The 24,348-nt window shown below is 35.9% G+C and overlaps 1 protein-coding gene across 1 annotated transcript in view; it reads left to right on the top strand.

The window, feature by feature from the left end:
• The first annotated feature begins 628 nt into the window (after positions 1 to 628).
• Positions 629 to 24,348, top strand: part of Cdk6 (cyclin dependent kinase 6) — a 205,718-nt gene continuing 181,998 nt past the window's right edge. The window contains exon 1 of the mRNA XM_076861099.2: positions 629 to 946. Within this exon, the coding sequence (XP_076717214.1) occupies positions 714 to 946 (233 nt within the window). The 5' untranslated portion in view covers positions 629 to 713. The remainder of the gene's footprint in view (positions 947 to 24,348) is intronic.

Genomic DNA, 24,348 nt, shown 5'->3' with positions numbered 1-24,348 from the left:
ATCATAAAGGTATAAATATTAAGCCGTGACATTGACGTCCTCGGCGCCTCCCTCCCCCCCGCGCTCCCAGCACACTCTGGGCTGCTCGGCACGCCCCCTCCCGTTCCACTGCGTCCCGCGCGGCGCGCTCATCCCCGAGGGGCCCCTGCAACCTCTCCGCGCGAAGACGGCTCCAGCCCTGCAGGGAAAGAAAAGTAACTTCGCTTTTCTCGGTGAAACCAGGAAGGATTAGGAGGCTTGGAGAAGGCCGGAGCTCGCGGAGGGTAGCGACTCGGGCTTCATGAAGGAGGAGGAGGGGAATCTAGAGGAACCCCGTGGAAGGCTTCTGGGATGTCTGATTGCACTTTCTTGTCTTCCCGTCTTCTCTTTTAGGTGCAAAGACTGTGGACCAAGACGCGTTCGGACAGAGACTATGTAATCGCTGCAGTGTCTGTGTAGAGGACTTCGCTTCGGGGAGGGAAGAGGAGGGATCCACTCGCTCCTCCGGCGGCGACTCGGCAGGCGGAGTTTCGCGGCGGCACCAGGGTTACGCCAGCCGGTGGAGAGGTCGCTCCATCCAGTCCAGCGGCCGCGAAAGCCCCTGAGTCGGAGCGCCGGAGCCAGCGGGGGCGAGGGCGAGCAAGACCGAGCTCCGGGAGCACCGGAGGAGACTAGCGAACCAAGCGCACCCCCGCCCGCCCCAGCGGCGCCGTGCCGGGAGGAGTCCAGGCGACATGGAGAAGGACGGCCTGAGCCGTGCGGACCAGCAGTACGAGTGCGTGGCGGAGATCGGGGAGGGCGCCTATGGGAAGGTGTTCAAAGCCCGCGACCTGAAGAACGGAGGCCGGTTCGTGGCACTGAAGCGCGTGCGGGTGCAGACGGGCGAGGAGGGGATGCCGCTCTCCACCATCCGCGAGGTGGCGGTGCTGAGGCACCTGGAGACCTTCGAGCACCCCAACGTGGTCAGGTGAGCTGGGTGCAACGCCCGCACCGTCGGGGGCAGTGCTTCTGGTGAGGCCGGGCCGGGGATCCTCGGACTTAGGAAGGTTCCAGGAAGGGGGACTGGGGAAGGCCAGGGCCACCCGTCGATCTGACCGAGTAAGTTTTGTTGCCAGAGCCGGTGACCTTACCAGCCAGAAAGACCAGTCAGAACAAGAGACCTACGCAGGCTTCCCCCGCTGCTGGGCAGTTCCGAAGCCTGTCCTGAAGGGGATCCCGGGGAGTTGGGTGCCTTTTAGGGACGTGGAACCTACCAACTCGAGGCACTCCCCGCCAGCCCCCACATATTTTTCTCTGGCATGGGGAATTTTTGAGAAACTGAAAATGAGTGAGAAAGATAACAGGTTGCAGGTGATAATTAGTAGGACTGGACTTTAAGGGTGGAGCCTAGCGTAAGTACGGCTTTAAAGAAAATGAAGAAACTCAAGAATATGTTTACCAATCACACCCAGTTTCTTTTTGTTAAAGTTTCATAGTAAAACTGGGTTCTGGTGGTCTAAGGAATTTCAGTGCTGATGATCAGTGTTAAGCAGCGTCATTTTAAAAATGTCTTCCAAAAACTGTTACCTGTTGTCTGACTTCAAACAGTCTCTGGACTGACACAGTCCTTAGATTCCCTTTCCCAAGGGTTAGATGTGAGTCCATGTTATGGTATCTTTAAATTCCTTGCTTTCCTTGGACTTTTTCTGCAAGTTGGTGGGAAGACAGCAGTTAACAGTCTCTCTTGTGAGTAGTAACCAGTATTAAAAAAAAGTGTGTAGACTTAGTATAATGGTGTTCTCTTAGTGATCCTGGAATTTCCCCATTGTGTGGTTGTGTCATCCCTTTCTTTTTTAAACAGATGCATAGCTTCATATCTTCAAGTCGAAAAGAAGTGGACAAAAGCTTCTTCAAATTGGGTTGTGATTTTACCTTTTTCAGCTCTTTACCTTCAGTGTGTTGGAGAAAGGAGATCCTGGGATCTTCTTGTCTACATCTAGGTATCCTGTTGAGCGACTGCTTGCCTACTGTGTGTCCTCCATGAAATTATGTAAATAAACACAGCTAAATATTCTTGTAAAAAGTCAAACAGTTTAACATTAGTCCTCAAAATGGAGAGACCCAAGTCTGACCTTTGAAATACCAAGCCCTCTGTGGACTTAGGGAGAACAAGTGTCTACGGAATCTCCCTGGGAGGTTTTAACTTGTCTCCTCTTATCCGGGGCTGGGTGATTTGTGTGGTGTTTTGTTCCCCACACAGTGAGAATCGGGAAAAGACAGCAAAGAATCATAAATACATAAATAAGGTAGTCAAGGGCAATAGAGAGAGGACCCCCATTATACCTCCATTTTAGCTAGTCAAGTGGTGGGAGGCAAAAGATAATGAGACTGAGAGGAGTGTTTAGGAAAATGGAATTTATGTAAAAGCAATAATTACCTTTTGTGTATTTGTTAAAAAGCAACAATAACCCTCTGGGGGGTGGTCTTTGTGCCATTGGAGGGAAAGAAGAAGGATACCTTTAGCTCCCTATAACTTAGTTATCTTCCCACAGGAATCACTGGAGCTCTCTCAAAGGATGAATTCTACCACTAGAATTTTAAAATCAAAGTTCTCACTTTATTGCCTGTTATCTATGGAGTGTTCTATTAAAGTCGATCATCATGTCTACAAATAAAGTACACCCTATCATGAAAAGCGATTTTAAAGAGGCATTCCTGTGTATTCCTATAGTTTACAAAGTGCAGTCCATTCTTATAACAGAGGAAGGCTGCTTTTCTATTGTGCTGGTAGATTTGGCTGATCTATCCCATTGTGATTTATCCAGTTTTAAGTGTGGCTTTGTTTTTAGAGAGTTCTGACTGACCCATGACTTGGATTCTGAATTATGAATTTTGGAAGGATGTATTTATGAAGGCATATTTTTCTAAAAATATGTTTACCTGTTAAGTGATAATGATGACTCTTACTTCTTGGAGTTGGGAGGATAAAATTGAGATAATGTATGTGAAAGCACTTTATAAATTTTAAAGTACTTTGAATATCTGAGCATTTGTATTCCAGTAGGTTAATAGGACCCTTACCCTTAAACAGATTCCCAAGAAGGCCTCAATTTACCTTTTATTTTTTTAAAGAGCAAATCATATTCAAGCATAGACTTTATGGGCTTTGGAACCAAGAAACTACTTAGCCTGAAGCTTTTCAGAAAAGGCCATCAGTCATATGCTATGAAATCAGTGACACTTGAAATTATTGATGAGGTCACTCTCACGAGCTACAGATCTCTATTCCCTTTTTGTTTCCTTCCTGTTTCTTCTCTTCCGCCTTTGCCTTGGGGTAACCACTGTCCCCAATGACTTGCTTGGCCAGACTAGGAATTCAGAATTTTAGAGGTTGCTAATATATTTTCAGGCAGGCTCAGGAAATCAAGAACAAGTGACAACAGTCCTTTTCCTTCCAAGGCAGAGTGTCAAAGTTGGCCTCCAAAACTGATTTGTTGTTGTCCTAGGATAAGTTTTACAGCCTTATACTTGGTTCTTTAAATGTTGCTTAAAAAGGCAGATGCCTTTTTAAGTGCCTTCAAGTCATAAGTAATTGATCATAATTATAGGCCCTCCCACAGATAGTTAAGCCTCTAAGCTTGAAGGAATGCAGTAAACATATTAGCTTTTTTTTTTTTTTTTCCCAAAAGTTTAAGATTCAATGTTGGTGGATTTGCCAGAAAAACTGACTTGTTATTGCTGGCACTGGTACTCTGCGGATGCACAGGGATAGTGATTTGAAATTTTTGCTTACCTGCACTTGATGTCTCCCAGGTCTATGCTTGATCAGCCAGTGTCTGAGATGTAAATTTATTCTTAATTTTATAGCTGATAGTCCCTAATTCTGGAGCCTTTGCCAGAAGCAGACTTCAGTCTGAACTTATATTGAAGCCTCTGCATTCCACAAATGAGTTCTATTTTCGATCGTGAACTAAAATATATAAAGAGATAAAAACAATAGCATGTTTTATCAGCACTCTGTTTATTCACCCAATATTTATTTAGGACTTACTGTGTGCCAGACATTTGCAGAAGCTGGGGGTATAACTATGAACAAGTCAGAGGAAGCCTCTATGTTTGTAGAAGTTGCGTTGTAATGGATGAGAAGCTCTTTTTTTCTTTAAAAAAATTTCACTTGTCTTTATTTCAGTTGCTTTGTTTTGCTATGTTTAACCTAAACAGTTTTATAAAGCAACTAATATTTGTGATAATTTAGCTACCAGAAATCTGCTGATTGAGTAAGCAAGTTAACAAGTTTACCCTAATCAGAATCAAACGCTTTTTGAAGATTAAATTTCAGCCTACAGATATACAGATCAACTTATATAAAGAGGCATTGACATGCAACTAATATAGGTGAACATTTGAGCTCCATTTCTTCAACAAGTGTTTAGGAAGGACCTTGTCTTTAAAAACCATGGGTCTAGGTGCTGGAAAGACACTAAGTAAATCACACCTGGCTGTCCTCCTCAAGTTTCCCCTGTTGGAAGAAATAAAAAGTTCATCATAAAATGGATACATAATAGCATCATGTGCCATAAGGGAGATACAGGTAAGTGCTACCTGTAGTGTCCTCAAACATTAAGTCTATTAGTATAACAGCCAAATGATTCAAGTTCAAGTATTGGTTCTAGAAACTAAAGGTTATTATATATTAGTGGTTAGATTGTAATATTTAAATGTTTAAATATGTTAAATTATCTTTCTTAGAATATTTAGTCACTGCTTTAAAACAAAACAAAGAACAAAGTAAAAGCTGTGCAGCACAATGATTATTCAAGGAAATTTTTCAAAATTTATTTTTTTTAAAGTATCTCAATAATATATTGTGTAAAAATAGTATGTTTTGTGGTTTTGTGTTTTTGTTGTTGTTTGTTTGTTTTTTAGAAAAAACTTCAACATTAGAAGAAATATGACATAATTTGACTCAGAGTAAAGCCGGGTCTTTGGGTCTTTGGGTGAATTAGTTCATAAGACTCATTATAAATCAAAATGTTATTTTGTGGGTAAATAATAATTTTATTAGATTTTATTTCAGTGAAAATGGGAAAAGCAGTTTAAATCTCCCTTTAAATTCTAATATTTTAAAAGTATATTTGCTCCTTCATTCTCTGAGTTTCTTGGAAGTTTCCCAATTTATCAAGGTTGCTTAGTAAATGAACATTTTCAAAGTGAATGGAGTTCTTCTCATTCCTTGTTTCTTCAGAGGAATTTGATAATGCTGAATATTTTACTTGGCAGTTGTATCCTTTTTATGTAACTATTAACATCATGGAATTATTAGAATTTCTCAGTGGAATCAAGGAGAAAATAGTCTATCGGAGGGAAACTTGAATATCTTCTGGGACACTTTCCTGTGTTTAAGACTTGGGTAAATGACAACAGAAATAGACTCCTTGTTAACAGTACATTATTCTGTTTTTTGAAAAAAATATGCCTTGCTATTAATGATTCCTTGGGAATTTTGTTTTCAGAAGGAAACACCTAGTACCTAGACTATATTATTGTAAAATCAAGGATATTAGAGTTTAGAAGACACTTGGTAAATCTTTTAGTCCTTTCATGTTACAGATAGGAAACTAAAGCCTTAGAAGTCAAGGAATTTGTCTGTTATGCCATTAAAAAGTCAATAACTTGTGTTCTTAAATCTAAGTATCAATTAAAACATTTTTGTTTATTTTTTTGATGGAAAAGGTAAATCAAATAGTGCATTTCTAGTTTGAGGAAAATTAATTATATGAAGATAAAGGTGATAGTTTTCCAGGAATAAATATATATCAGTTCAGGAAATTCCTGAATTCTATAGTATGAGGCAGTACTGAAGTATATCTGTTAAAATGTATGATGATTATTCCATTAAATTCTGCTTTAAAAAATTTGGAGTTAAGAACAATGGCACACTCATAATCCCTACAACTCAGGAAGCTGAGGTAGGAGGATCACAAGTTCAAGGCCAGCCTCAGCAGTTTAGTGAGAGCCTCAGCAACTTAGAAAGAAAATAAAAATAACTGAGGGTATAGCTTAGTGTGTAAAGCATCCATGGGTTCGATCCTCGGTACAAAAAAAAAAAAAAGAGTGATATTAGAGAATTGAAACATTAAAAAAAAAAGATTTTGGGTTATAACTAATGATCATTTAAGTAGCTGTAGTTAAGTAATAATACAAGTAAGTGAAATGATTGAATAGGTCAGTTATATTAAATTCATCTTAGAAAAAAGAATAATGGGGAAAATCAAAATGTTGTGTACTTGTGTGATGAATGATGTATTATATAATGTGGTACTTACTAACTATTCCTTTGAATGAAATAAACATGATAACACTTGAAAATTAGACAGTATAACAACCTCCAGACACATAAAAAAATGTGTTTCCCCTGCTTTCTGAGTAACTAATCACATTATTTCTATTTCCCAGGAGGTTCAGATGAGCTTTTCTGTCTTCATCAGAACCTCAGAAATTAATTTTGGGCTTCCTGGTGTAGCAGAAAACAAGGCAGAGGTGAAATCTGGTTCCAGGTAAATTGGTAATGGGAAAAGATAGTGTGTGTAATCTTGAGCTTTGTCCAGTATCCAGGAGACAGCACTGAAAATGGGCACCTGTAGTTGATAACAAACATTTCAACTAAAAGACAGTTTTGAGTAGTGATGCATAGATGGTAAATCAGGCATTCCAGCAATCAGAAAGGATTTTTATAAGAGCTTCTAGGCAGCTGTTTTGAATATATTTTTTGCTGCCAGACCTGATTTTATTTTACCAGCTTCATATGTAACTGTTGACACCTGAGAAGTGAAGTAATGGCACTAAATTGTGTTGTGGCAGGAATCTGTACAAGTGCACACTTGTAGCCTGGAAGTCCATTTGAGGTAAGGTATTAAATATTTTACACACTGTAGTACTGGAGATTGAACCCAGGTTCTTGTGCATGCTAGCAAGTGCTCTAACACTGAGGTACACACCCAGCCCAGAGTATTAAACATTATTGATCAATCTTTGCCCATAATGTAGTTTGGCTGACATTTTTTTGACAACTGCTGGTTTTGTGATCAAAGTAGTCACTTTAATTATTGATTCCTATTATCTGGCCTTTGTAAAGATTTTAGTTCAGTAGAATTAGGATCACAGTATGAGAATTTTTTAATTGGAAAGGGTCTTAGATTTAACCTAATCCAAGCCCCTTTTGTACATATAGGAGATGTTTTATAAGTGGAAAAATTGTATTATTTTTAGTCAACTATTTTTTTTCCACAATTATACACATTGTAGATACAAATTGATTGAAGATAGCTAAGTTCATGTAGATGTTTATATCCAACATTAGCAGGACAGAATGATGACTAATCATTGCATCCCTTGAGATGTTCAAGTATTTTCAGTTTAATGATTATGTTTGCTGACCTGAGGACAAGGATTGTGTCTTTTATATCCATAAAAAACATGATATCCATAGCTATTGATTGGCCAGTTATGTTTCCTAAATGAATGAGTTTAGTAGAATTAATTAACTTATAAACTCCTCAGATGGGCACTTTTTATTCTTTTAGAGAGTTGTATATAGCATTAGCAAATATCTAAGGTTAACACTGACACCAGGAGATCTTTAATATTAACTCTAATGCATGCATGTGTAGTCTATTTAATGCATGCATGTGTAGTCTATTTAAATCTATTTACCAAATTCGTATTCATATTTAAACTTTTCCCAACCAGCCATTTTTGTCTTTAATACTAGCATTTGTTTTTGGTATTTTCTTGTGTACCCTGTAGTCAGACAGATTCCTCCATGTCCCCAAATGTCCTTCTTGCCTTACACTTAACCTCTGTGATTTTCATTTGGATCGCACTTGAAGCCCCTTTCTGCACCACTGTTTCCACCTATTGAAATGCTACCTAACCTTCAGGGCCGAAGTTTCATGCCCCCTTGTAGTGCACTCTTGGGTGCCTCCATTTGGATAATGTTTCTGCTTCCTTTGAACCTGTCAACTTTGGACTTCCTTGGTGGCACTTAGCATATATATGCTCTTTTGTATAATATCTGTTATGTAAAATATAGTATTAATCCCCTTTCCCCATGATTACCTTTCTCTGACTGGCTGCCCTTTCACATCCCTGTTGTAAGCTCCTCTAAGCAGGAAGTGTCTTGAGATCTTGTTCATCCATTGGCAATAAAATGAATGAATAGCAAATGAGTGAAATCATAAAAAAGGGTCCAGTTATTAAGGAGGGAACCATATGGGTTATTTCCATTACATGAAAGAATGTTGATACTAAGGACTGTCAAACAAAGAGGGAGAACAGATCTGTGTATTGGATTACACTTATGGGTTTCCTGGGAAATGATTTTAACAATACTGAAAAAATAAAGTTTCATTTTTGTTTAACTGCAATCTATATAGTTTATGTCAAAGTGAGTTTTGGAGTTTAAGTAGTTCATTCCCATAGTTAGCTTTGCAGATGAACTGAATTTATATTCTGTGAAGAAGATATTAACTTTACGAAGCGAGCACATATTCAGTAAAAATTGAAAATGCCTTGAAAAATGTTTAAATGAAGGAATGTAAGATATTATAAATTGCTTGAATTTTTTTACATTTGTCTTTTCCCATTAATTTAAATTTCTTTGACTTTCTGTAGTAGAAAAAACTGTTAGAGCAGAATTAGGTAAATCATTTTAATAATCTCCCAAAGGTGATGATTCTGGATTCCCTTCAGACCTTGTCTTCTACTTCTCCACATAATTTATGTGGAGAGAATTTGGATTTCACCTTGACTTTTCAGTAGGTTTAGCTAAGAACTGTTCCTCCATCTTGAACTAATTCCAGTTCCTCAAGACACATATGGCTGGTGTGTGTGAGCAAATGTGCATCACATACACATGCAGAATAATTGACTGCAAAGTTTCTGGAAGAAGAAATTGTGTTGTGTTGTTGGTTATTGTACCTCAAACACTTAGCATGGTGGTTGGCATTTTGTAGCCCAAAATAAATATTTATGAATGGAAAAATGAGTGTATTTAGGAATTCAGAATTTAACTTTTTTTAGTCAAAAATGGATAATGATGTCTGAAAACATGCAACAAGTATTTATTGAGCATCTATTATATTTGATTCTTTGTTAAATTAAGATAATTATCACAAAAGTATCTGCATATTGAAATATCTGTCCAACAAAAAGGTTAGGAAGTCTGTAATTTGTATATGTTTAAAATTTTTTCATTATAATAATTTGCAGGGGTGGGAGTTACTGGGGATTGAACTCAGGGGCACTCTACCACTGAGCCACATCCCCAGCTATATTTTTGTATTTTATTTAGATACAGGGTCTCACTAAGTTGCTTAGTGCCTTGCTTTTTTTGTTGAGGCTGGCTTTGAACTTGAAATCCTTCTGCCTCAGTGTCCCGAGCAGCTGGAGTTACAGGAGTGCACCACTGGGCCTGGCTCATAATAACAGTTTTAAAAAGTGTACCTACTGGTAGACTAGGAGTCAGGAAACTTTGATTGTATTCTGACTCAACTTATTAGCTGTGTGGTCTTGGTTCAATTCCTAATGACTGTTGACCTCCATTTTTCCACAGTAAAAAAGGAATTATTCCTATGCTTGGACCTTAGTGGGTTATTATGATCAGATGAAATTATGAAAACGAAGATCAAATAATATACAAATGCAAGGAACTATTAAAAAGCTAATTCCTCCCCTCCAGGAGTTTAATGTAATTTTCTTAAGGAAACTGGTGTATAACAATATCTCTATTATTAACAGTTAGTATGTATTTTCTTTCCCCCCAACTCATGTAAAAGTATGAATGGAGTTAGGTATTTCTGAAAAGATGTATTGGATTTATACTTATTATAGTAAAATATAATCTTTCATCATAGTATTGGAAATTGGTGTCAGGTTTACTTAATGCTGCATCGTATTCATTAATGAATTTTTGTGTGTGTGTGGGAGGAGTTGTGAACCAGATGCTCCTGAGAACACACAGGAGCATGATTTCTTTTGTATTTCACTGTCCAGAATAACTCAAATACAAGTTGGAGTCTTTGCTTGTTCTTTCTCTCTCTCTTTTTAAGTTCAAAATCTCAAACGGAATTATTCATTTTTGTGCCACACATAGAAATTTCTCTTTATTTTATGAGGCTATTCTTATGATATATCTGTTTTTATGACATTTAAAATGTACTCTGTGTTTAAGTAATTAAGAAATTCTATCTGAAGGAAGGAAGCTGATCTCTTTCAGGGGAACTAATCTCTAGTGAATCCTCTCTTCTTCTTTGCTTCTTTTCATTGCTAAGTAATCTCATAATTTCTATGTTAGGTTAGAATGGTTAGAATAGAACACTTACTTTTCCTAAAATGCTTTTATTTTTAGAAGGCATAAAAGTATGAATTTGGAAGCATTGATATTTATATTTATTCAACAACAGGACAAGGAAAAAACAGACTGCCTCTCAAGCTCAGACTTTTAACTTTTAGGGCTTTGGCTTTGACCAATATATGTAAAAACTTTTTAGTGGAAACCAAGAGATTATCTGAGTAGTTCCAAGTTAGGAGTTTTAGATGATGTAGTAAACATTCCAACCATGTAGAATCACTTAGAGAAGTTATTACAAGATCTTGAGTAAAAACAGGGTATTTTCTTGTTGAGCCATGAAAAACCAAGAGACAGATTTGGCAAAGAGACACATTTAGAAGGGACCCTAAAGCTAATTATGAAGTCCATGTAAATTAGTTCCTTCAGGGAACCCGTAGAGCACAGGTTCTTCTAAATAACACTTTTTTTTTGGACACAAAGACACAAACAAGCTAGGTGCTGTGGTGCTTACCTGTAATCCCAGTGACTAGAGGCTGAGGCATGAGGATCATAAGTTCAAGACCAGCCTTGACAATTTAGCAGCTACTTCAAAATAAAAAATAAAAAGAATTGGAATATAGCTCAGTTGTAAAGTGTCCTTGGGTTCAATCCCCAGTACCAAAAAAAAAAAAAAAAAAAAAAAAGGCACATAAGAAAAGTTGTGACATTCCAATAGTCATTACAAATTATTTTAAGCCTATGAGATTTAATCAGTGGTTTTTAAATTATTAGATTTTTCGACTGTAACTGATGTTAGCTGGATTCTCAGATATACCAGCTAGTTTTGCAAGGGGTAAAAGCCTTTTTCAGAGGCATTACTCTCCACTTTTTTAAAAAATATTGTTTAGTTGTTGATGGACCTTTTATTTTATTTACTTATTTATTTGCAGTGATAAGAATCGAACCCAGTGCCTCCCACCCGAGGGGCAAGTGCTCTATGCTGAGCTACAACTCCAACCCCTACTCCTCTTCTGAATTGTTGGCTGACTGAAAGTGATGGGCTTGATCTCATGAACCATGAGTGTGGTTGAATCAATGATATCAATTCTAGTCCTAGAAACACAGGGTTTTGAGATGAATCAAGAGAAATATCTTGGGGCTGGGGATATAGCTCAGTTGGTAGAGTGCTTGCCTCACATGCACAAGGCCCTGGGTTCCACACACAAAAATAAATTAATAAAGCTGGCCCTGGACAGTGGCACATGCCAGTAATACCAGTGATTCTGGAGGATGAGACAGGAGGACCCCGAGTTCAAAGGCAGCCTCAGTAACTCAGAAAAGACAGCAAGCATATTCATGTACTTGGAATAGGAGAAGATGAACTAAGTTGAGGTAGAGGTGAGAGAATCTGAGATAGCAAGTAGGTCGGAAGTTTCTTGGTAGACTTCAACATCTGAAACCTGGTGATCTGAAAAGAGGTGAAAATTCTAGAGTATTTAGAAGGCCCTAAAGCCAGTGTTTCTTGAATGAATAAATTCAGTGTATCATTCTGAGAATACCATTAGGATAAATGGCACAGTTTTCTTGGGAACTTTATTTTAATCATCTTTACTTTGCCCACTCAAACATTTATTTTCATGAATTAATAATGAATGCCTGCTTCCAATTAGAGTAGAATCTTCTTCAAGGCAGGGATTTTTGTCTGTTTTATTCACGGATGTGTTTTTGGTATCTAGAACAGTACTTGGCATGTAGTTGGATAAGTATCTTTAAGAAGTCAACTGAATAAATGTAACTGATCACTTTTCTTTTTATGGTAATTTTTTTCAGCAATTAAAATGTAAATTAACACCAAAATTTAGCAGATGTCTTTATTTCTCAATCCACACATTGAAAGTGTTTTAATAATAATTATGTAGTGAATTGAATTTTGACACGAGTTATTTTAATAACATGAAGATTAACAAGTAGATTGGAGCCTGAGAGAGATCCCTTCTAAGCTATTTTTTCCAATACTCTTTTCATTAAATTATGAAGATAGTTTTTTATATCAGTAATATTAGTGATATTTAATGATATTTTAGGTGGCCAGATCAATTTTTGCAGATTTGATTTAGATATTTTGGGGGAAATTTGAGGATATGGTTTCAGATTCTCTGGGCTGTGAATTCATTTAAAAATATTGACATACATTCCACTAAAGGGTTTAACATAAATTGTAAACCTTTGTAAAAAAGTCTATAGCTTTCCTTACAAGTAGTGAGGCTCAAGTGGCCAGTCCCACGATGAATCTTGACTTCTCCTATTTTGTGTTGCCATTCCTTCTCTGATTATCTAATGGGTTGTGACATCACTTGGTCGTGACTAGCTATAATTTATATATATATAAAACATATGTGAATATATATATTTCACACACACACCTATGGAAGAAGGAAGGAAGGGAGGGAAAGAAGGAATAATAGACTAGAAAATAAAAATGTGTGGTGTTCCCAGTCAATTGTCAGATACTTAGCAAGGATGTTGTTCCTAGAGTACAGTACCGAAGTTTGCAGGGAAGGAGAGTTATTTGCAGTTTTCTTTTAATTAAATTTTTCTGTTGAAGTAACTGTTCTGGTTAATATTGCTATGTAATGTCACCCCCAAATTTAGAGGTTTAAAATAATCACTTTCTTACATTCATGGTTGTAGTAACTGGGGAATTCAGACAGTACACAGTGAGAATGGTGTATCTCTCTCCAAGATGTGTGTGGATTTTTAAGCTGGAAATGACTCAACATCTGAGAATGTGATTGATCTACAAGTGTTTTCAATCTTGAGTCTCATGATTGATAAGTGTAGGACAAAACCTGCACTGGAGCTCTTGACCAGTGCATGTACACTTCGTCTGGGCTTCCTTTCAGCATCAAAAACTTCAGAGCACTTGTATTTACCAGGTAGCAGTTCATGGCTTCAAAAGTCAGCATATTAGGAAACAAGGAGTGTTAACCTGTGTCACATTTTGTTGGTTTCAAGTAAGTTCAAAGCCCCAAAAATTCAAGGGGAGGGAACAAACACCATACCATAATGGAGGGAATGTTACAGAATTTGTACCACCACCACCCTCAGCATTTTTTGTAATCATGACATTAATATTTGTTGATCAGTACAAAGCAACTGATGATTTTAAAAAAGCAAGATTTGTGCCCTGACTACCTCTATTTCCAGTACTCAACTTCTTTTGACTGTTTATAGTCCTGCTGGTAGTTACCTCTATAAATCTAGATAACATGCTATACTCTATTTCATGATATTTAAATTTCATACAATATCTATTTACTTTTTACTCACAAAGATGAGAATTTAGCTCATTATTCATTTCCTTCACCGTTTGCTTTTTTGGATTTCTTTACTTCATATAATAATTTTAAAAGCATTCCTAAACATCAGTTTTATGTTCTTTCCTTGGACAGTATCTCCTGATTTAGTAAGAGGAGCATATTTTATCTTTTTAACCTTTCCTCCACCTTTGTCTTTCCATTAACATCACAATGTCTTTAGCTAATTTGCTGAAGTTGTTAAATGTTTGCATTCTGTTCAACAACCATAGCAGAACCTTCCCTACTTTATTTAAAGGTTGACTCTTTGAAACCAAATGCTAGTAAACAGTGCTTACATTATTCTAACTGTAGAATTCAGTGCTGGATCAAATAGTTGGTTTTACATTTTTTCCTGACCAACCCTACCAAAAGAAAACAAAAACAAAAACACAACCCTATGAGACTTATGGAGTCCTTCTTTCTTAAATATAAATATTTTATTTTCTTATTCTTCATCACTTGCTTAAAATTATGCCCAATTTTAGTTACTTCTTATTCATGCCATGACTTTCTTTTACCATTGTTTTTCCTGGAGTTTATAATTGCCTTTTTTTTTTCCTTGTCCTGTTTGCCTTTTCCTAGTCTATGTTCTTCAGAAATACTGTCTAGGTTTGATGTTTTGTTTTGTTCTATTCACTCTGTTGGGCATTCTGTGAAATATTCCTAAGTGCAGATGGCTTCATTTTACTTTTAAAAATAGCTTCCTTCTCTCTGTTCTGTTCTCTTTCTGAAGTTCTCCTATTAGTCAGATACTGTCTTCCAGTTGGGATTGCTGTGTTTCTAAAAGATTCATCTTTTAGGTCATTATTCTCTGTCTAACTTATTCTTTTCCTCTATTTTCTAATTAATTTATTTTATTTGACTTTTTTCTCTGTGTACTAAAGAAATTCATATATTATTTTCCACATGTCTCTAGGATTCACTCTTTTGGTAATTGTTTTTTTGACTTAAAAGCATCTTTTATGTTGTTTTTCTCTGCCTTTTTTTCTTTTTTAAGCATCCTATTATGGTTTTATGTAGTGTTTCGTCTAAGTTGAGTTTGTTGACGTACAATATATAAACAGTACAATGCATTCATTTTAATTATGTAAGATTTATGAATTTTGGCAAATTTATACATCCATATAACCACCATCACAATTAAGATCTAAAATATACTCATTATCCCAAGAGGTCCTTCATTCAGTTGTCTTCCCTACTTAAACTCCCAACAACCTAATCTCTCTGTTGTAATCATTTAGATTTGTACTTTCTAGAGTTTCATATACATAGTATCAAGCAGTGTTGTGGGTTTTTTTTTTTCTGGCTTTTACAGATAATATTCTTGATTCATTCATGTTGTTGACTATATAAGTAGTTGATTCTTTCCTATCTTATGGATTTACCATAGTTTGTTTATTTCTCTACCTGCTGATGTGTTTCCAGTTTGGTGCTATTATAAATAATGCTGTTACGAATATTCATGTATAGGTTTTTGCATTGATATGACATATGCATTCATTTCCAAGGTAAATACTTAAAAGTGGGTTATTGACAGGTATGGCAAATGTGTTTTCAAAACTAGTTATACATTACCTCTAGCAATGTATGAAGGTTCCATTTGACTTTCATCCTCTTCAATCCTTGGTATTGTGTCTTCTTCATTTGTGAATTGATTTCACAGTGTGGTTTTAATTTGCATTTACCTGATGACTAATTTTGTTGAACACTTTTTCATTAGCCTTCTTTGGGGAAGTATTAATCTAAATATTTTGGTCATTTTTAATAACCAAGTTACTGTATTCTAAAAGTTTTTTTATATATTCTAGAGAAGTGTTTTGTAGGTTATATGTATTGTAAATATTTTCCCTAGGTCTTCGGCTTACCTTCATTTTTCTTAGGAGCATATCCCAAAGAGTTGATTTTAATTTAATCAAAATATTATTTAGTTTGTGCTTTTTTTGTGTGTGTGTGTGTGTGTCCTAAGAGATCTTTGTTTACCCCCAAAAGCACATATAATTTTTCCTGTTTTCTTCTGGAATGTTATAGTTTTTGCTTTCATGTTGAGAGTGTAAAATACTCAAGTTCTTTGCATGGCCTGGGTTAACCACTGAGGTTCTTTTTCCTAAATAGATATTGAGCCGTTCCAGTATCATTTTGTTGAAAGACAGTCTTTTCCTCATTTGAATTTCCTTGGCAGCTTTGTCAGAAATCAGTTGACCATATACATTTGGGTCTGTTTTTGAACACTGCTCTGTTTTATTGATCTGTGATTTGTCCTTTAGCCAATGTCGTGACATTTTGATTACTATAATTTTATAGTAGGCCTTGAAATCAGGTGTAGTGTAAGTCCTTCAACTTTATTCTTCTTTTTCAAAATTGTCTTGAATGTTCTTGTTCCTTTGCATTTCCCTATGAATTTTAGAATCAACTTGTAAATCAGTATAAAAGTCCAAGATTTTGATTGGGAGACGTCAATATTGATACTGTTGAGACTTCAGATCATGGATATGGAATATATCTCCCATTTATTTAGGTCTTTAATTTTGTTCATCGTTTGGTAACTTTTAGTGTAAAAAATAAATGTTTCCCTATGCATTTCATGTTTTATTATGCTAATGTAATTGAAACTGGTTTTTCTTTTTAATTTCAGTGTCCAAGTGTCCATTGCAACTACGTAGATATTTAATTATTTTTTGTATCTTGATCTTGTATGTTATATCTGAAAAATTCATTTATTAGTCATGTAGTTTTTTTTTACATGTTTTAGTATTTTTACATATATCATCACATCACCTAAGAATAAATAATTGTCTTTTTCCCCCGCATGTATGTCTTTTATTTTTTTCCTCTTTTGCGGTGTTGAAAACGTGGCAAAAGCAGATTTATTGGACTTGTTTCCAATAATGAGAAAGCACTGTCTTTGCCCTTGAGACTATAGGTTTTCCTAGGCATGCTTTATGTTGGTTGAGTTCTCTCATATTCCTAATTTGCTGAAAGTTTTACCATGATTGAGTTTTGAATTTTGTCAATATTTTTATCGGCAACATCAAATTGGTTTTATAGTTTTCTTTTACTCTGTTAGGTTAGTATGAGGTAAAGTACACCATCGGAATTTTGAAAGTTAAACCAAGCTCGCTTGGTTAGGATGTATATTTACATATATTGCTAAACTTTTGCTAAAGTATTTTTGCATATATGTACATGTAAGATCTTGGTCTGTAATTTACATTTCCTTAATATCTCAGATTTTGACTTGGAGATAATGCTGACCTCATAAATGAATGGAAAAGTATTTCCACCTCCTTCATTTTCTGAAAGATTTGTGTGGGGTTGTTATTATTTCTTTCTCACATGTTTCATAACGTTTACCAATGAAGTCATTTGGGCTTAGCATATTCATTATGAGAAGGTTTTTAACTATGAATTTTATTTCCTTAATGGATATGAGTCCCTATAGGATGAATCACATTTTATATTTGTCTATACAAGGAGACTATGTATATCACCTAGGTTTTTTAGTCTAGTGATATAAATTCCTTATTCTTATTCTCATCTTTTTAATGTTTCTAGGCCCCTCTTTCAATCCTGATATTGAAATTTGTATGTTTCCTCTTTTTTCTTTGTTAATACAAATAGAGATTTATCAATTTTATTGCCATTACACCAGCTTGAGTTCATTAATTTCCTCTATAGTTTGGTATCTCTTTTATTGACATTTACTTTTATCTTTATATTCTTTTTATACTTACTTGGGGTTTAATTTTATTTTTAGTTTGTTAAAATAGAAGTATGAGTCTTCAAATATAAGCACTTATGGTTTTCATTGATTTCCCACAAATTTTGAATATGTTGTGGTTCCATTTCTAGTCAGTTAAAATCTCTTAAGCCTTTTTAAACTTATTTCTTCTTTGACCTGTGGATTTTTAAATTTCTGAACACATAGGGGATTTTTCAGATACCTATCTAATTAAATTCTGTAGTAATTAGAGAAAACTCTATATGATTTTAGTCCTTTTAAAATTTAGTAAGAGTTGCTGTGGTCCAGCATATAGTCTGTCTTATTAGTTGTTTTGTTTGTTTGTTTGTTTTATATTCCTCCTTTTTCTCCTCATTCTGTTCATATTTTCCTTTAAGTCTTTGAACATATTTGTAATAATTGCTTTAATGTCTTTGCTGATCCATAAACTGTGATTTCTGAGTCTATATCTATTGACTGATTTTTCTTCTGCTTATGAGCTAGACTTTCCTATATGCCTGCATATCTGGTAGGTTTTTATTGAATGTCATACATTGTGAATTTTACATTGTTAATTACTGGATTTTGTTCTATTCCTTTAGAGCATGCTAAATTTTGTTCTGGTAGGCATTAAGATTACTGGTAGTTTAGTTTAATCGGACCAAGACTTATTTTTAGTGTGGTGGTGTTGTTAAGGAAGAGATGTAGTGTCCTGTATAAAGACTAGCTTAGCCTCACTAACGTTATTCTTTTGTGGTTTTTCCTCTTTGGTAAGAACTTGAAAAATTCTCTGTGAACTCTAGGAATTGGTAAACTCACAACTCCTTAGTGATCTTGCTTCAAAAACTCTTCTTCGCAGGCCCTCATACAGTTCCACATGCACAGTTTGATATTCAGCCCAGATCTTAATAGATTCCATATAGATTTTTGAAGCTTTTATTATAGCTTTCAGTATTTTGTCCCATGAATTTTTAGCCACTTTAGCCTCCTTTCCTTTTCAGATCTTATCTCCATCTACTCAACTCAAGTGAGGCTGTGGACCTCTGTGTGAGTTCCTCCCCCACAGGCCTGTGTTCTAGAAATTGTCTTCAAGCAGAAAGTTGGGGCTCAGCTAATTTGTTTTCCCTATCCCAGGTGTTACAGTCCTACGCTGCCTAAAGTCAACATGTGAAAGCAATTGTTTCATATATTTACCCAGATTCTAGTTCTAGATGAGAAGTCTTGACTCTCTTGCTTTCTTCCTGCCTTGTATATCCATTATTTCTTATAATGAGTATCTGATGTGGCTGTTAAATAGACCTTTTCCTCCCTGCTACCTCTCATTTCTGAGTAAGATTTCTGGGAAGCTTGTTTGGAGTAGGGAACTTGGTATGGCAATAGACTTTGTAGGCTTCACTTTTGGGTGAGTGGGAAATTCAGCTAATCTGGATGTAGAACTTCCAAATGCCACAGTAAGAAAGGTTTTACTCCAAGGTGCTGGGTATGGGACTGGCAGTGGGGCTGTTAACCAGCTCAGTTATCCTATATCAGACCTACAACTGACTCTCCTGTGTAGCCTGCACTTCCTCCTTCTCTTTCCCATTGCACCTGCTAACTCTTGGCCCATCTCCTCCTTCCTCCACAGCTTGTTCCATGGCATTGGATTCCCTTCAATAAAAATATTTCAGCATGCCACCAATACTCATGATTTATAAAAAATGACATACACAGATACAATATACTAAGATGAGCAAAAAATAATGATGTTGAAATGAAGAGATAAAAAATACCTATCAGTAGATATTTTCGGAATACATCTGACGATATGTTTTCCCCTTTGGTGATTCCCTTTTGGTGACTTCCCACCATCAACTTGCTGATGTTTGTTTTCATATATGCAGAGAATTTACTAACTCCTTGTCTTTTTTTTTCCTTTCATTCTGGTGATACCTTTCTTTTTTGAGTTATGAGTTTATTTCTTTGACTTAGTATCCTAGAAAGATTGGAGGTAAATATTTTTGATGAGGCTGCTATTTTACAGTTAATTTTGCTTTCCTGGTGGGAGCAGAAGGATGTGAATTGCTTATTACCTGCAGGAAATTTTTTTTTTTTAATGTGGTAGTCCTTAAATTGGGGTATGTCAAAAAAAGTGTAAAGGAAGGAAATAGTCTGCAGATTTCTTCAGGGAAAAAAAAGTTTAAGAACATGTGCTCTGGAGAAATATGGGGATCATGCAAGATACACTTTTGCCCTGTTTATTCCACATTATTTAGTTTTGGGAACATTAGAATCTTCTTGAAAGGGGCTATAAAGAGAAAGTACATTCTCATTCTTTACATGCACCTGGCTATCTAAATTCATTGTCATGTGCTAGCCTTTCATACTGTTAATATACCATCCCTAAAGACAACAGCTGGTATAAACTGTAACATGCAGAAGCTGATTTGACATCATATTGAGAATGTTAGCCAAATGATTTTTCTTGAGGGAAACAAACTGGAAAAGTAAGCCCACTATAAATTAATTCTTTGCATGAATTTCCCATGTCTGATGATTTAAAAGAATAAATTCTTCATGCAAATGAATCATTCCATACTTAATTGAAGCTTGTTGGATACTCAAGTTTACTCACTGTGGTGTGTTTTTGATGGAGACAGGAAATGAAAAAGCCAAGTCTATGAGATTTATTTTTTTTTTTTTCTGTGAAGTCTCAACCAGTCTCTTAATGTTTCTCATTGAAGCTTCAGTCGCTAGGGTAAATGACTCAAGGTATCTATTGCTGCCTAACTGTTTTTACGGGGGAATTTCCCCCCTACATTCTCCCCTCCCCAAAATAGCTAATTATATACTGGAAGTTTCAGTACATTGTTCAGAGTTTGTGAAGTCAGCATATTTCTGGAAGCTCGCTGTGAATGTAATTCTTAGCTGTACTGATGCTTTTGTTTCTCCATCTCTGCAGCTAGCACTGTACTGTAAGGACACAATTCTATCGCTATTTTTTCCCCTCACATTTGATGTGGTAGTTTGCATACAGCTGCAGAGTAGACAGTTACCTTTGAAAGGAACATTTGGCCGCTCTAATTTGATTAAAGAAAACCACCTCAATCATTTCTAGACTGAGAACGTTTTCATTTTAACTTGGCAGGAGGAGTTGGGAATGTACTCACTGCACTTAGATATGTAGGGGGAGCAGTTAGGGAACAAAACCAACTGCTTGAATGAAGAAAGCTTTGGTGGGTTTTTTTTTTTTTTTTTTTTTTTAAGACAAGCAATATTATATAGAACTGGTTCTTTTTTTCCTCCCAACCCTGATTTTCACCTCCATCTCCTTTTCATAGTTATTTACTTAGTAATTCCAATAAATGGATTTTGGCAGGTATAGGTTACTACCCTAATGTAATCTGAAGGACTAAAAATTATCTTGTTTTTACATGGAAGTAAAATCCCAAATCATAAATTACATGTGCTTTCTTGGCCACCATTGGGAGAGGTTAAAAGGGATTTTAGACCATGGCTACACAGACCATAATTGGGATTTTGAATGCAGCTTGCATGGGATTATATTGCTTCCTATCACAAGCCTGCAGTTTTTGTGCTAAGCATTAGCTCACATATGTGGACTCCATTCCCAAGATAGAAAATCTGATCATCCAGTTAGTGTGACAATTAAGAGTATATTTTGTTGATTGTGGGTTGGCATCAACTTCATATATATGTTATTAAAAATGATTGAACAGGGAGTTAAGGTCTGTCGGGTAAATTATGAACACGTTCACATTCAGTAATTCACACACACGGTGTTCGTGTGAAGAGAACTATTTCTGGCACCTTAAAGTTAGAGTGTGGAAATTTAAAAGTTTGAGGGTGCATGTGGGGCCCCACAAATAACAAATACATTATTATTTATTAGTCATTGAATATTGTGGATTATCTCAGAGTGGAAGTCAAACGTGGATTTGCCTTCTACTTCTACTATGTGCTACAGCTTGGTCACAGTGTGCTTGCTCCTTACCTCTAAGCTTCAGTTTCCACACTTGTCCTAAGTGATGTTTCTGAAACCAGGTGCTTTATACTTGGTAAATATGTAGTGACCCAATTGCCTCTTCTTCTCCTCCTTGGTATACCCTCTCAAAATGAGTGATTTGAAGGGGGTAGTTTGTTCCTAATACTTGACAAAGTCCTGTTAAAATGCCAATTTTTTTTGCATCTTTGTCAAACTATTTGATAAAATTATTAACTCCAGAAGAAATCTGTGAGGTCTGCCTAGTTTTTTCCCCCTGATAGGCATGACCCTGTGTCATGTAGTGGCTGCCAGGTGCAGGCACCACGGACATAGGAACTATCCGATAAATGTTTGATAGAGGTACATTGTCATCTTGAATACTTTGCAATCTTCAGGTGCTAGTATTATTCCCACATATAATCTCAAGACTTATGTACTAGAAACCTCTCTAGTCTGCAGCTGAGAGTGAAGGGTCAGAAGGAATTTTTGCTTTTACACACAGTAAACAGAGTGTAAATCTTTTCACATCTGTGTCATCAAAGTGTTTAAGGACGGTAAAGGGACTGAAAAGATGATTGCCCAAAATGCCCATTTTATATGGAGGTTAGGAGACTCCCGATTTCTAGTAGAAACAATAGTGTAATTATAGGTGAATCCCAGGCTAGTTTACAAGGCTTATTTATATAATAATATATGGATAATATATGATGAATAAAATAAATAAAATAAAATAGTAAGTAATGCTTGTTATGACTTAGAATTTATTGCTAATGATTGAGTAAAGATTGCATTAATTTTGAATAAAGGGGATTTCGTGGGAAATTACTAGGTACTGATTCTTTATGTCACTTAAAACTTTCTTTTTCCCTAAAGAAGTATTTTTGTGATATCTCTCATATAAAATTGCCTTTTTAAAATGTATGCATTTACATTGCCCAGTACTAGTGAATTCAGTCTTACTAGCACTATTCCCAGGTGTATCTTCTTGCATTGCTCCTAAAATAAGTGACAGAGATTCATTCAAACCCCAGTGAAGTTGTTTCTAGTGAAATTCATAGAATGCATTTTTTTAAAAAATAAGTAACAGATATGACATTCTTTTTTTTTTTTTTTTCATGGCAATTGTTTATTGAGGTGCTGTTCTCACAGCAACAGAAAAGGTAACTGGATTACGGTTTCCATCTTGCAGATAAAGAAATAGATTTCAGAGAATTTAAATGACTTGCTCAAGTTCATCTGTCTGGTGTAAGAGTCAGGACTGGACCACAAGTCTTGACTCTAGGGTGTTATTTTCCCTATTTTATATATATATTTTAATCCTACAAGTGTTTTAAGTCATGCAAAGGTCATTTGGATTTCACTTTTTTTTGTTAAGGTCTACTTGGAAAATTAAATGCATATAAAATATATATAAACTGCTGACAAAATCAAGCTGAATTATTTGAGATAGAAACTTTTTTTTCCCTTCTGTTACTGAATACTAGAGGTATAATTGCTCAGTTCTGGCAGGTATTAAATACTTTACTTATTTACTTATTTATTTAGGGACTGGGGATTGAATTTGAGCATGTTAAGAACCTACTATACTAGTAGCCACACCCTCAGCCGTGTGTGTGTGTGTGTGTGTGTGTGTGTGTGTGTGTGTGTGTGTGTTTAAACAGTTTATTTTAATAGATATATCTAGAAACATGTAAATCCAAGTGTTATTTGGCCATATTGCTCCTCGACTTGGTGGCATTGGCCTTCCATCACCTACCCTAGGCCAGTGAAAAAAGGAAGTAAGAGTGGCAGGTCAAGGGAAGTAGGCTCACCTTTGAATTTGGCACCAAAAGTGCTGACCACAGTGTTGCACGTGCTCCTGATGACTCAGCACTTCCTGGTTGCTCTTTGCAGACACATGGGATAATATTATCAAATGACCTTGGTACAAACTGAGGGTTTCAGGGAACCTTTGGTTTCTTCATTATCAAAAATTAGTGATTTTTTTCTTCTTTTCTGTTTTTAGTTAATCCATCGTACTAAGGATGCACCATTTTATTTTGTGTTAGATCAGTTACTTTTTTGTTCTTGAGATGTTCACAGTCTTAAGGAAATAGCTTTGGTCCTGGACTATAATAAATGTGTCTTTACCTCTCAAGTTGAGGCAGTCCTGCAGTAATTCATTTGGTCTTCGCATTGTTTCTGTGCAATCCCTTAACTAAGGCCAAAGTGGGAGATGGTAGAGTTCAAACCATTGTGGCCACATTTGCCACTTTACTTTCAGGAAAGTTCAGTGACCATTAAGGCCAAGTGAGCAAGGGGAATCACACATCTGCTCCTCATGTCCTTCATCACTTTCTGAATGATCCAGAGTAGGCCCACTATGTGAGTAAAACCAGAGTACTTTAGCTCTATGTTTAGGATTAGCCACATTTTCCAGACCCTTAATTTATTAATATGGAGCCCAGATGGAAACGAAAAATTCGAGAAAACCTGGACACTTCCTTACCTGAGCTCTTCTAGGCTCTCATTAATTTCAGGACATGGTTGAGAGTTTCTCAATGCTGACAACTAATTTATTTAAAAATTCATGAAATAATCTAAAAAGCTATTTTAAAGCTGTCCCCAGGCATATCTTCTTGCATTGCTCTTTTTTTTTTTTTAATGTTTAATGATTTTTTTAAAAACTAAGAAATGGACATAATGTTTTCTTTAGAAATATATTTTTTTGTTAAAGAATATCTTAAACTGGTAGTTTACAGTGAAGAAATAACTGTGTTATAGCAAGAATATGCATATACTTAAAACCTAAATAAGCATGTATCATTAAGTATATTTATGTGTTTTCCTCTTTGCAGCGCTCTAATAGCAAGAACGTCTGGCGCTTTACTTCCAAATAAGCAAAAGTACAAATTCCTACAGAAAACACAGCCTTGATTTTTTTGCACATGTAATCCAAATGAAAGTTAGCTTTGAAGTGGAGTCGTGTTACATAAGCACACTGAAAATATGTGGTAATATG

The sequence above is a fragment of the Callospermophilus lateralis genome, chromosome 1, assembly GCF_048772815.1.
Source record: "Callospermophilus lateralis isolate mCalLat2 chromosome 1, mCalLat2.hap1, whole genome shotgun sequence".
In the NCBI taxonomy this organism is placed as follows: Eukaryota; Metazoa; Chordata; class Mammalia; order Rodentia; family Sciuridae; genus Callospermophilus; species Callospermophilus lateralis.
This window is presented reverse-complemented; position numbering and strand designations above follow the sequence as displayed.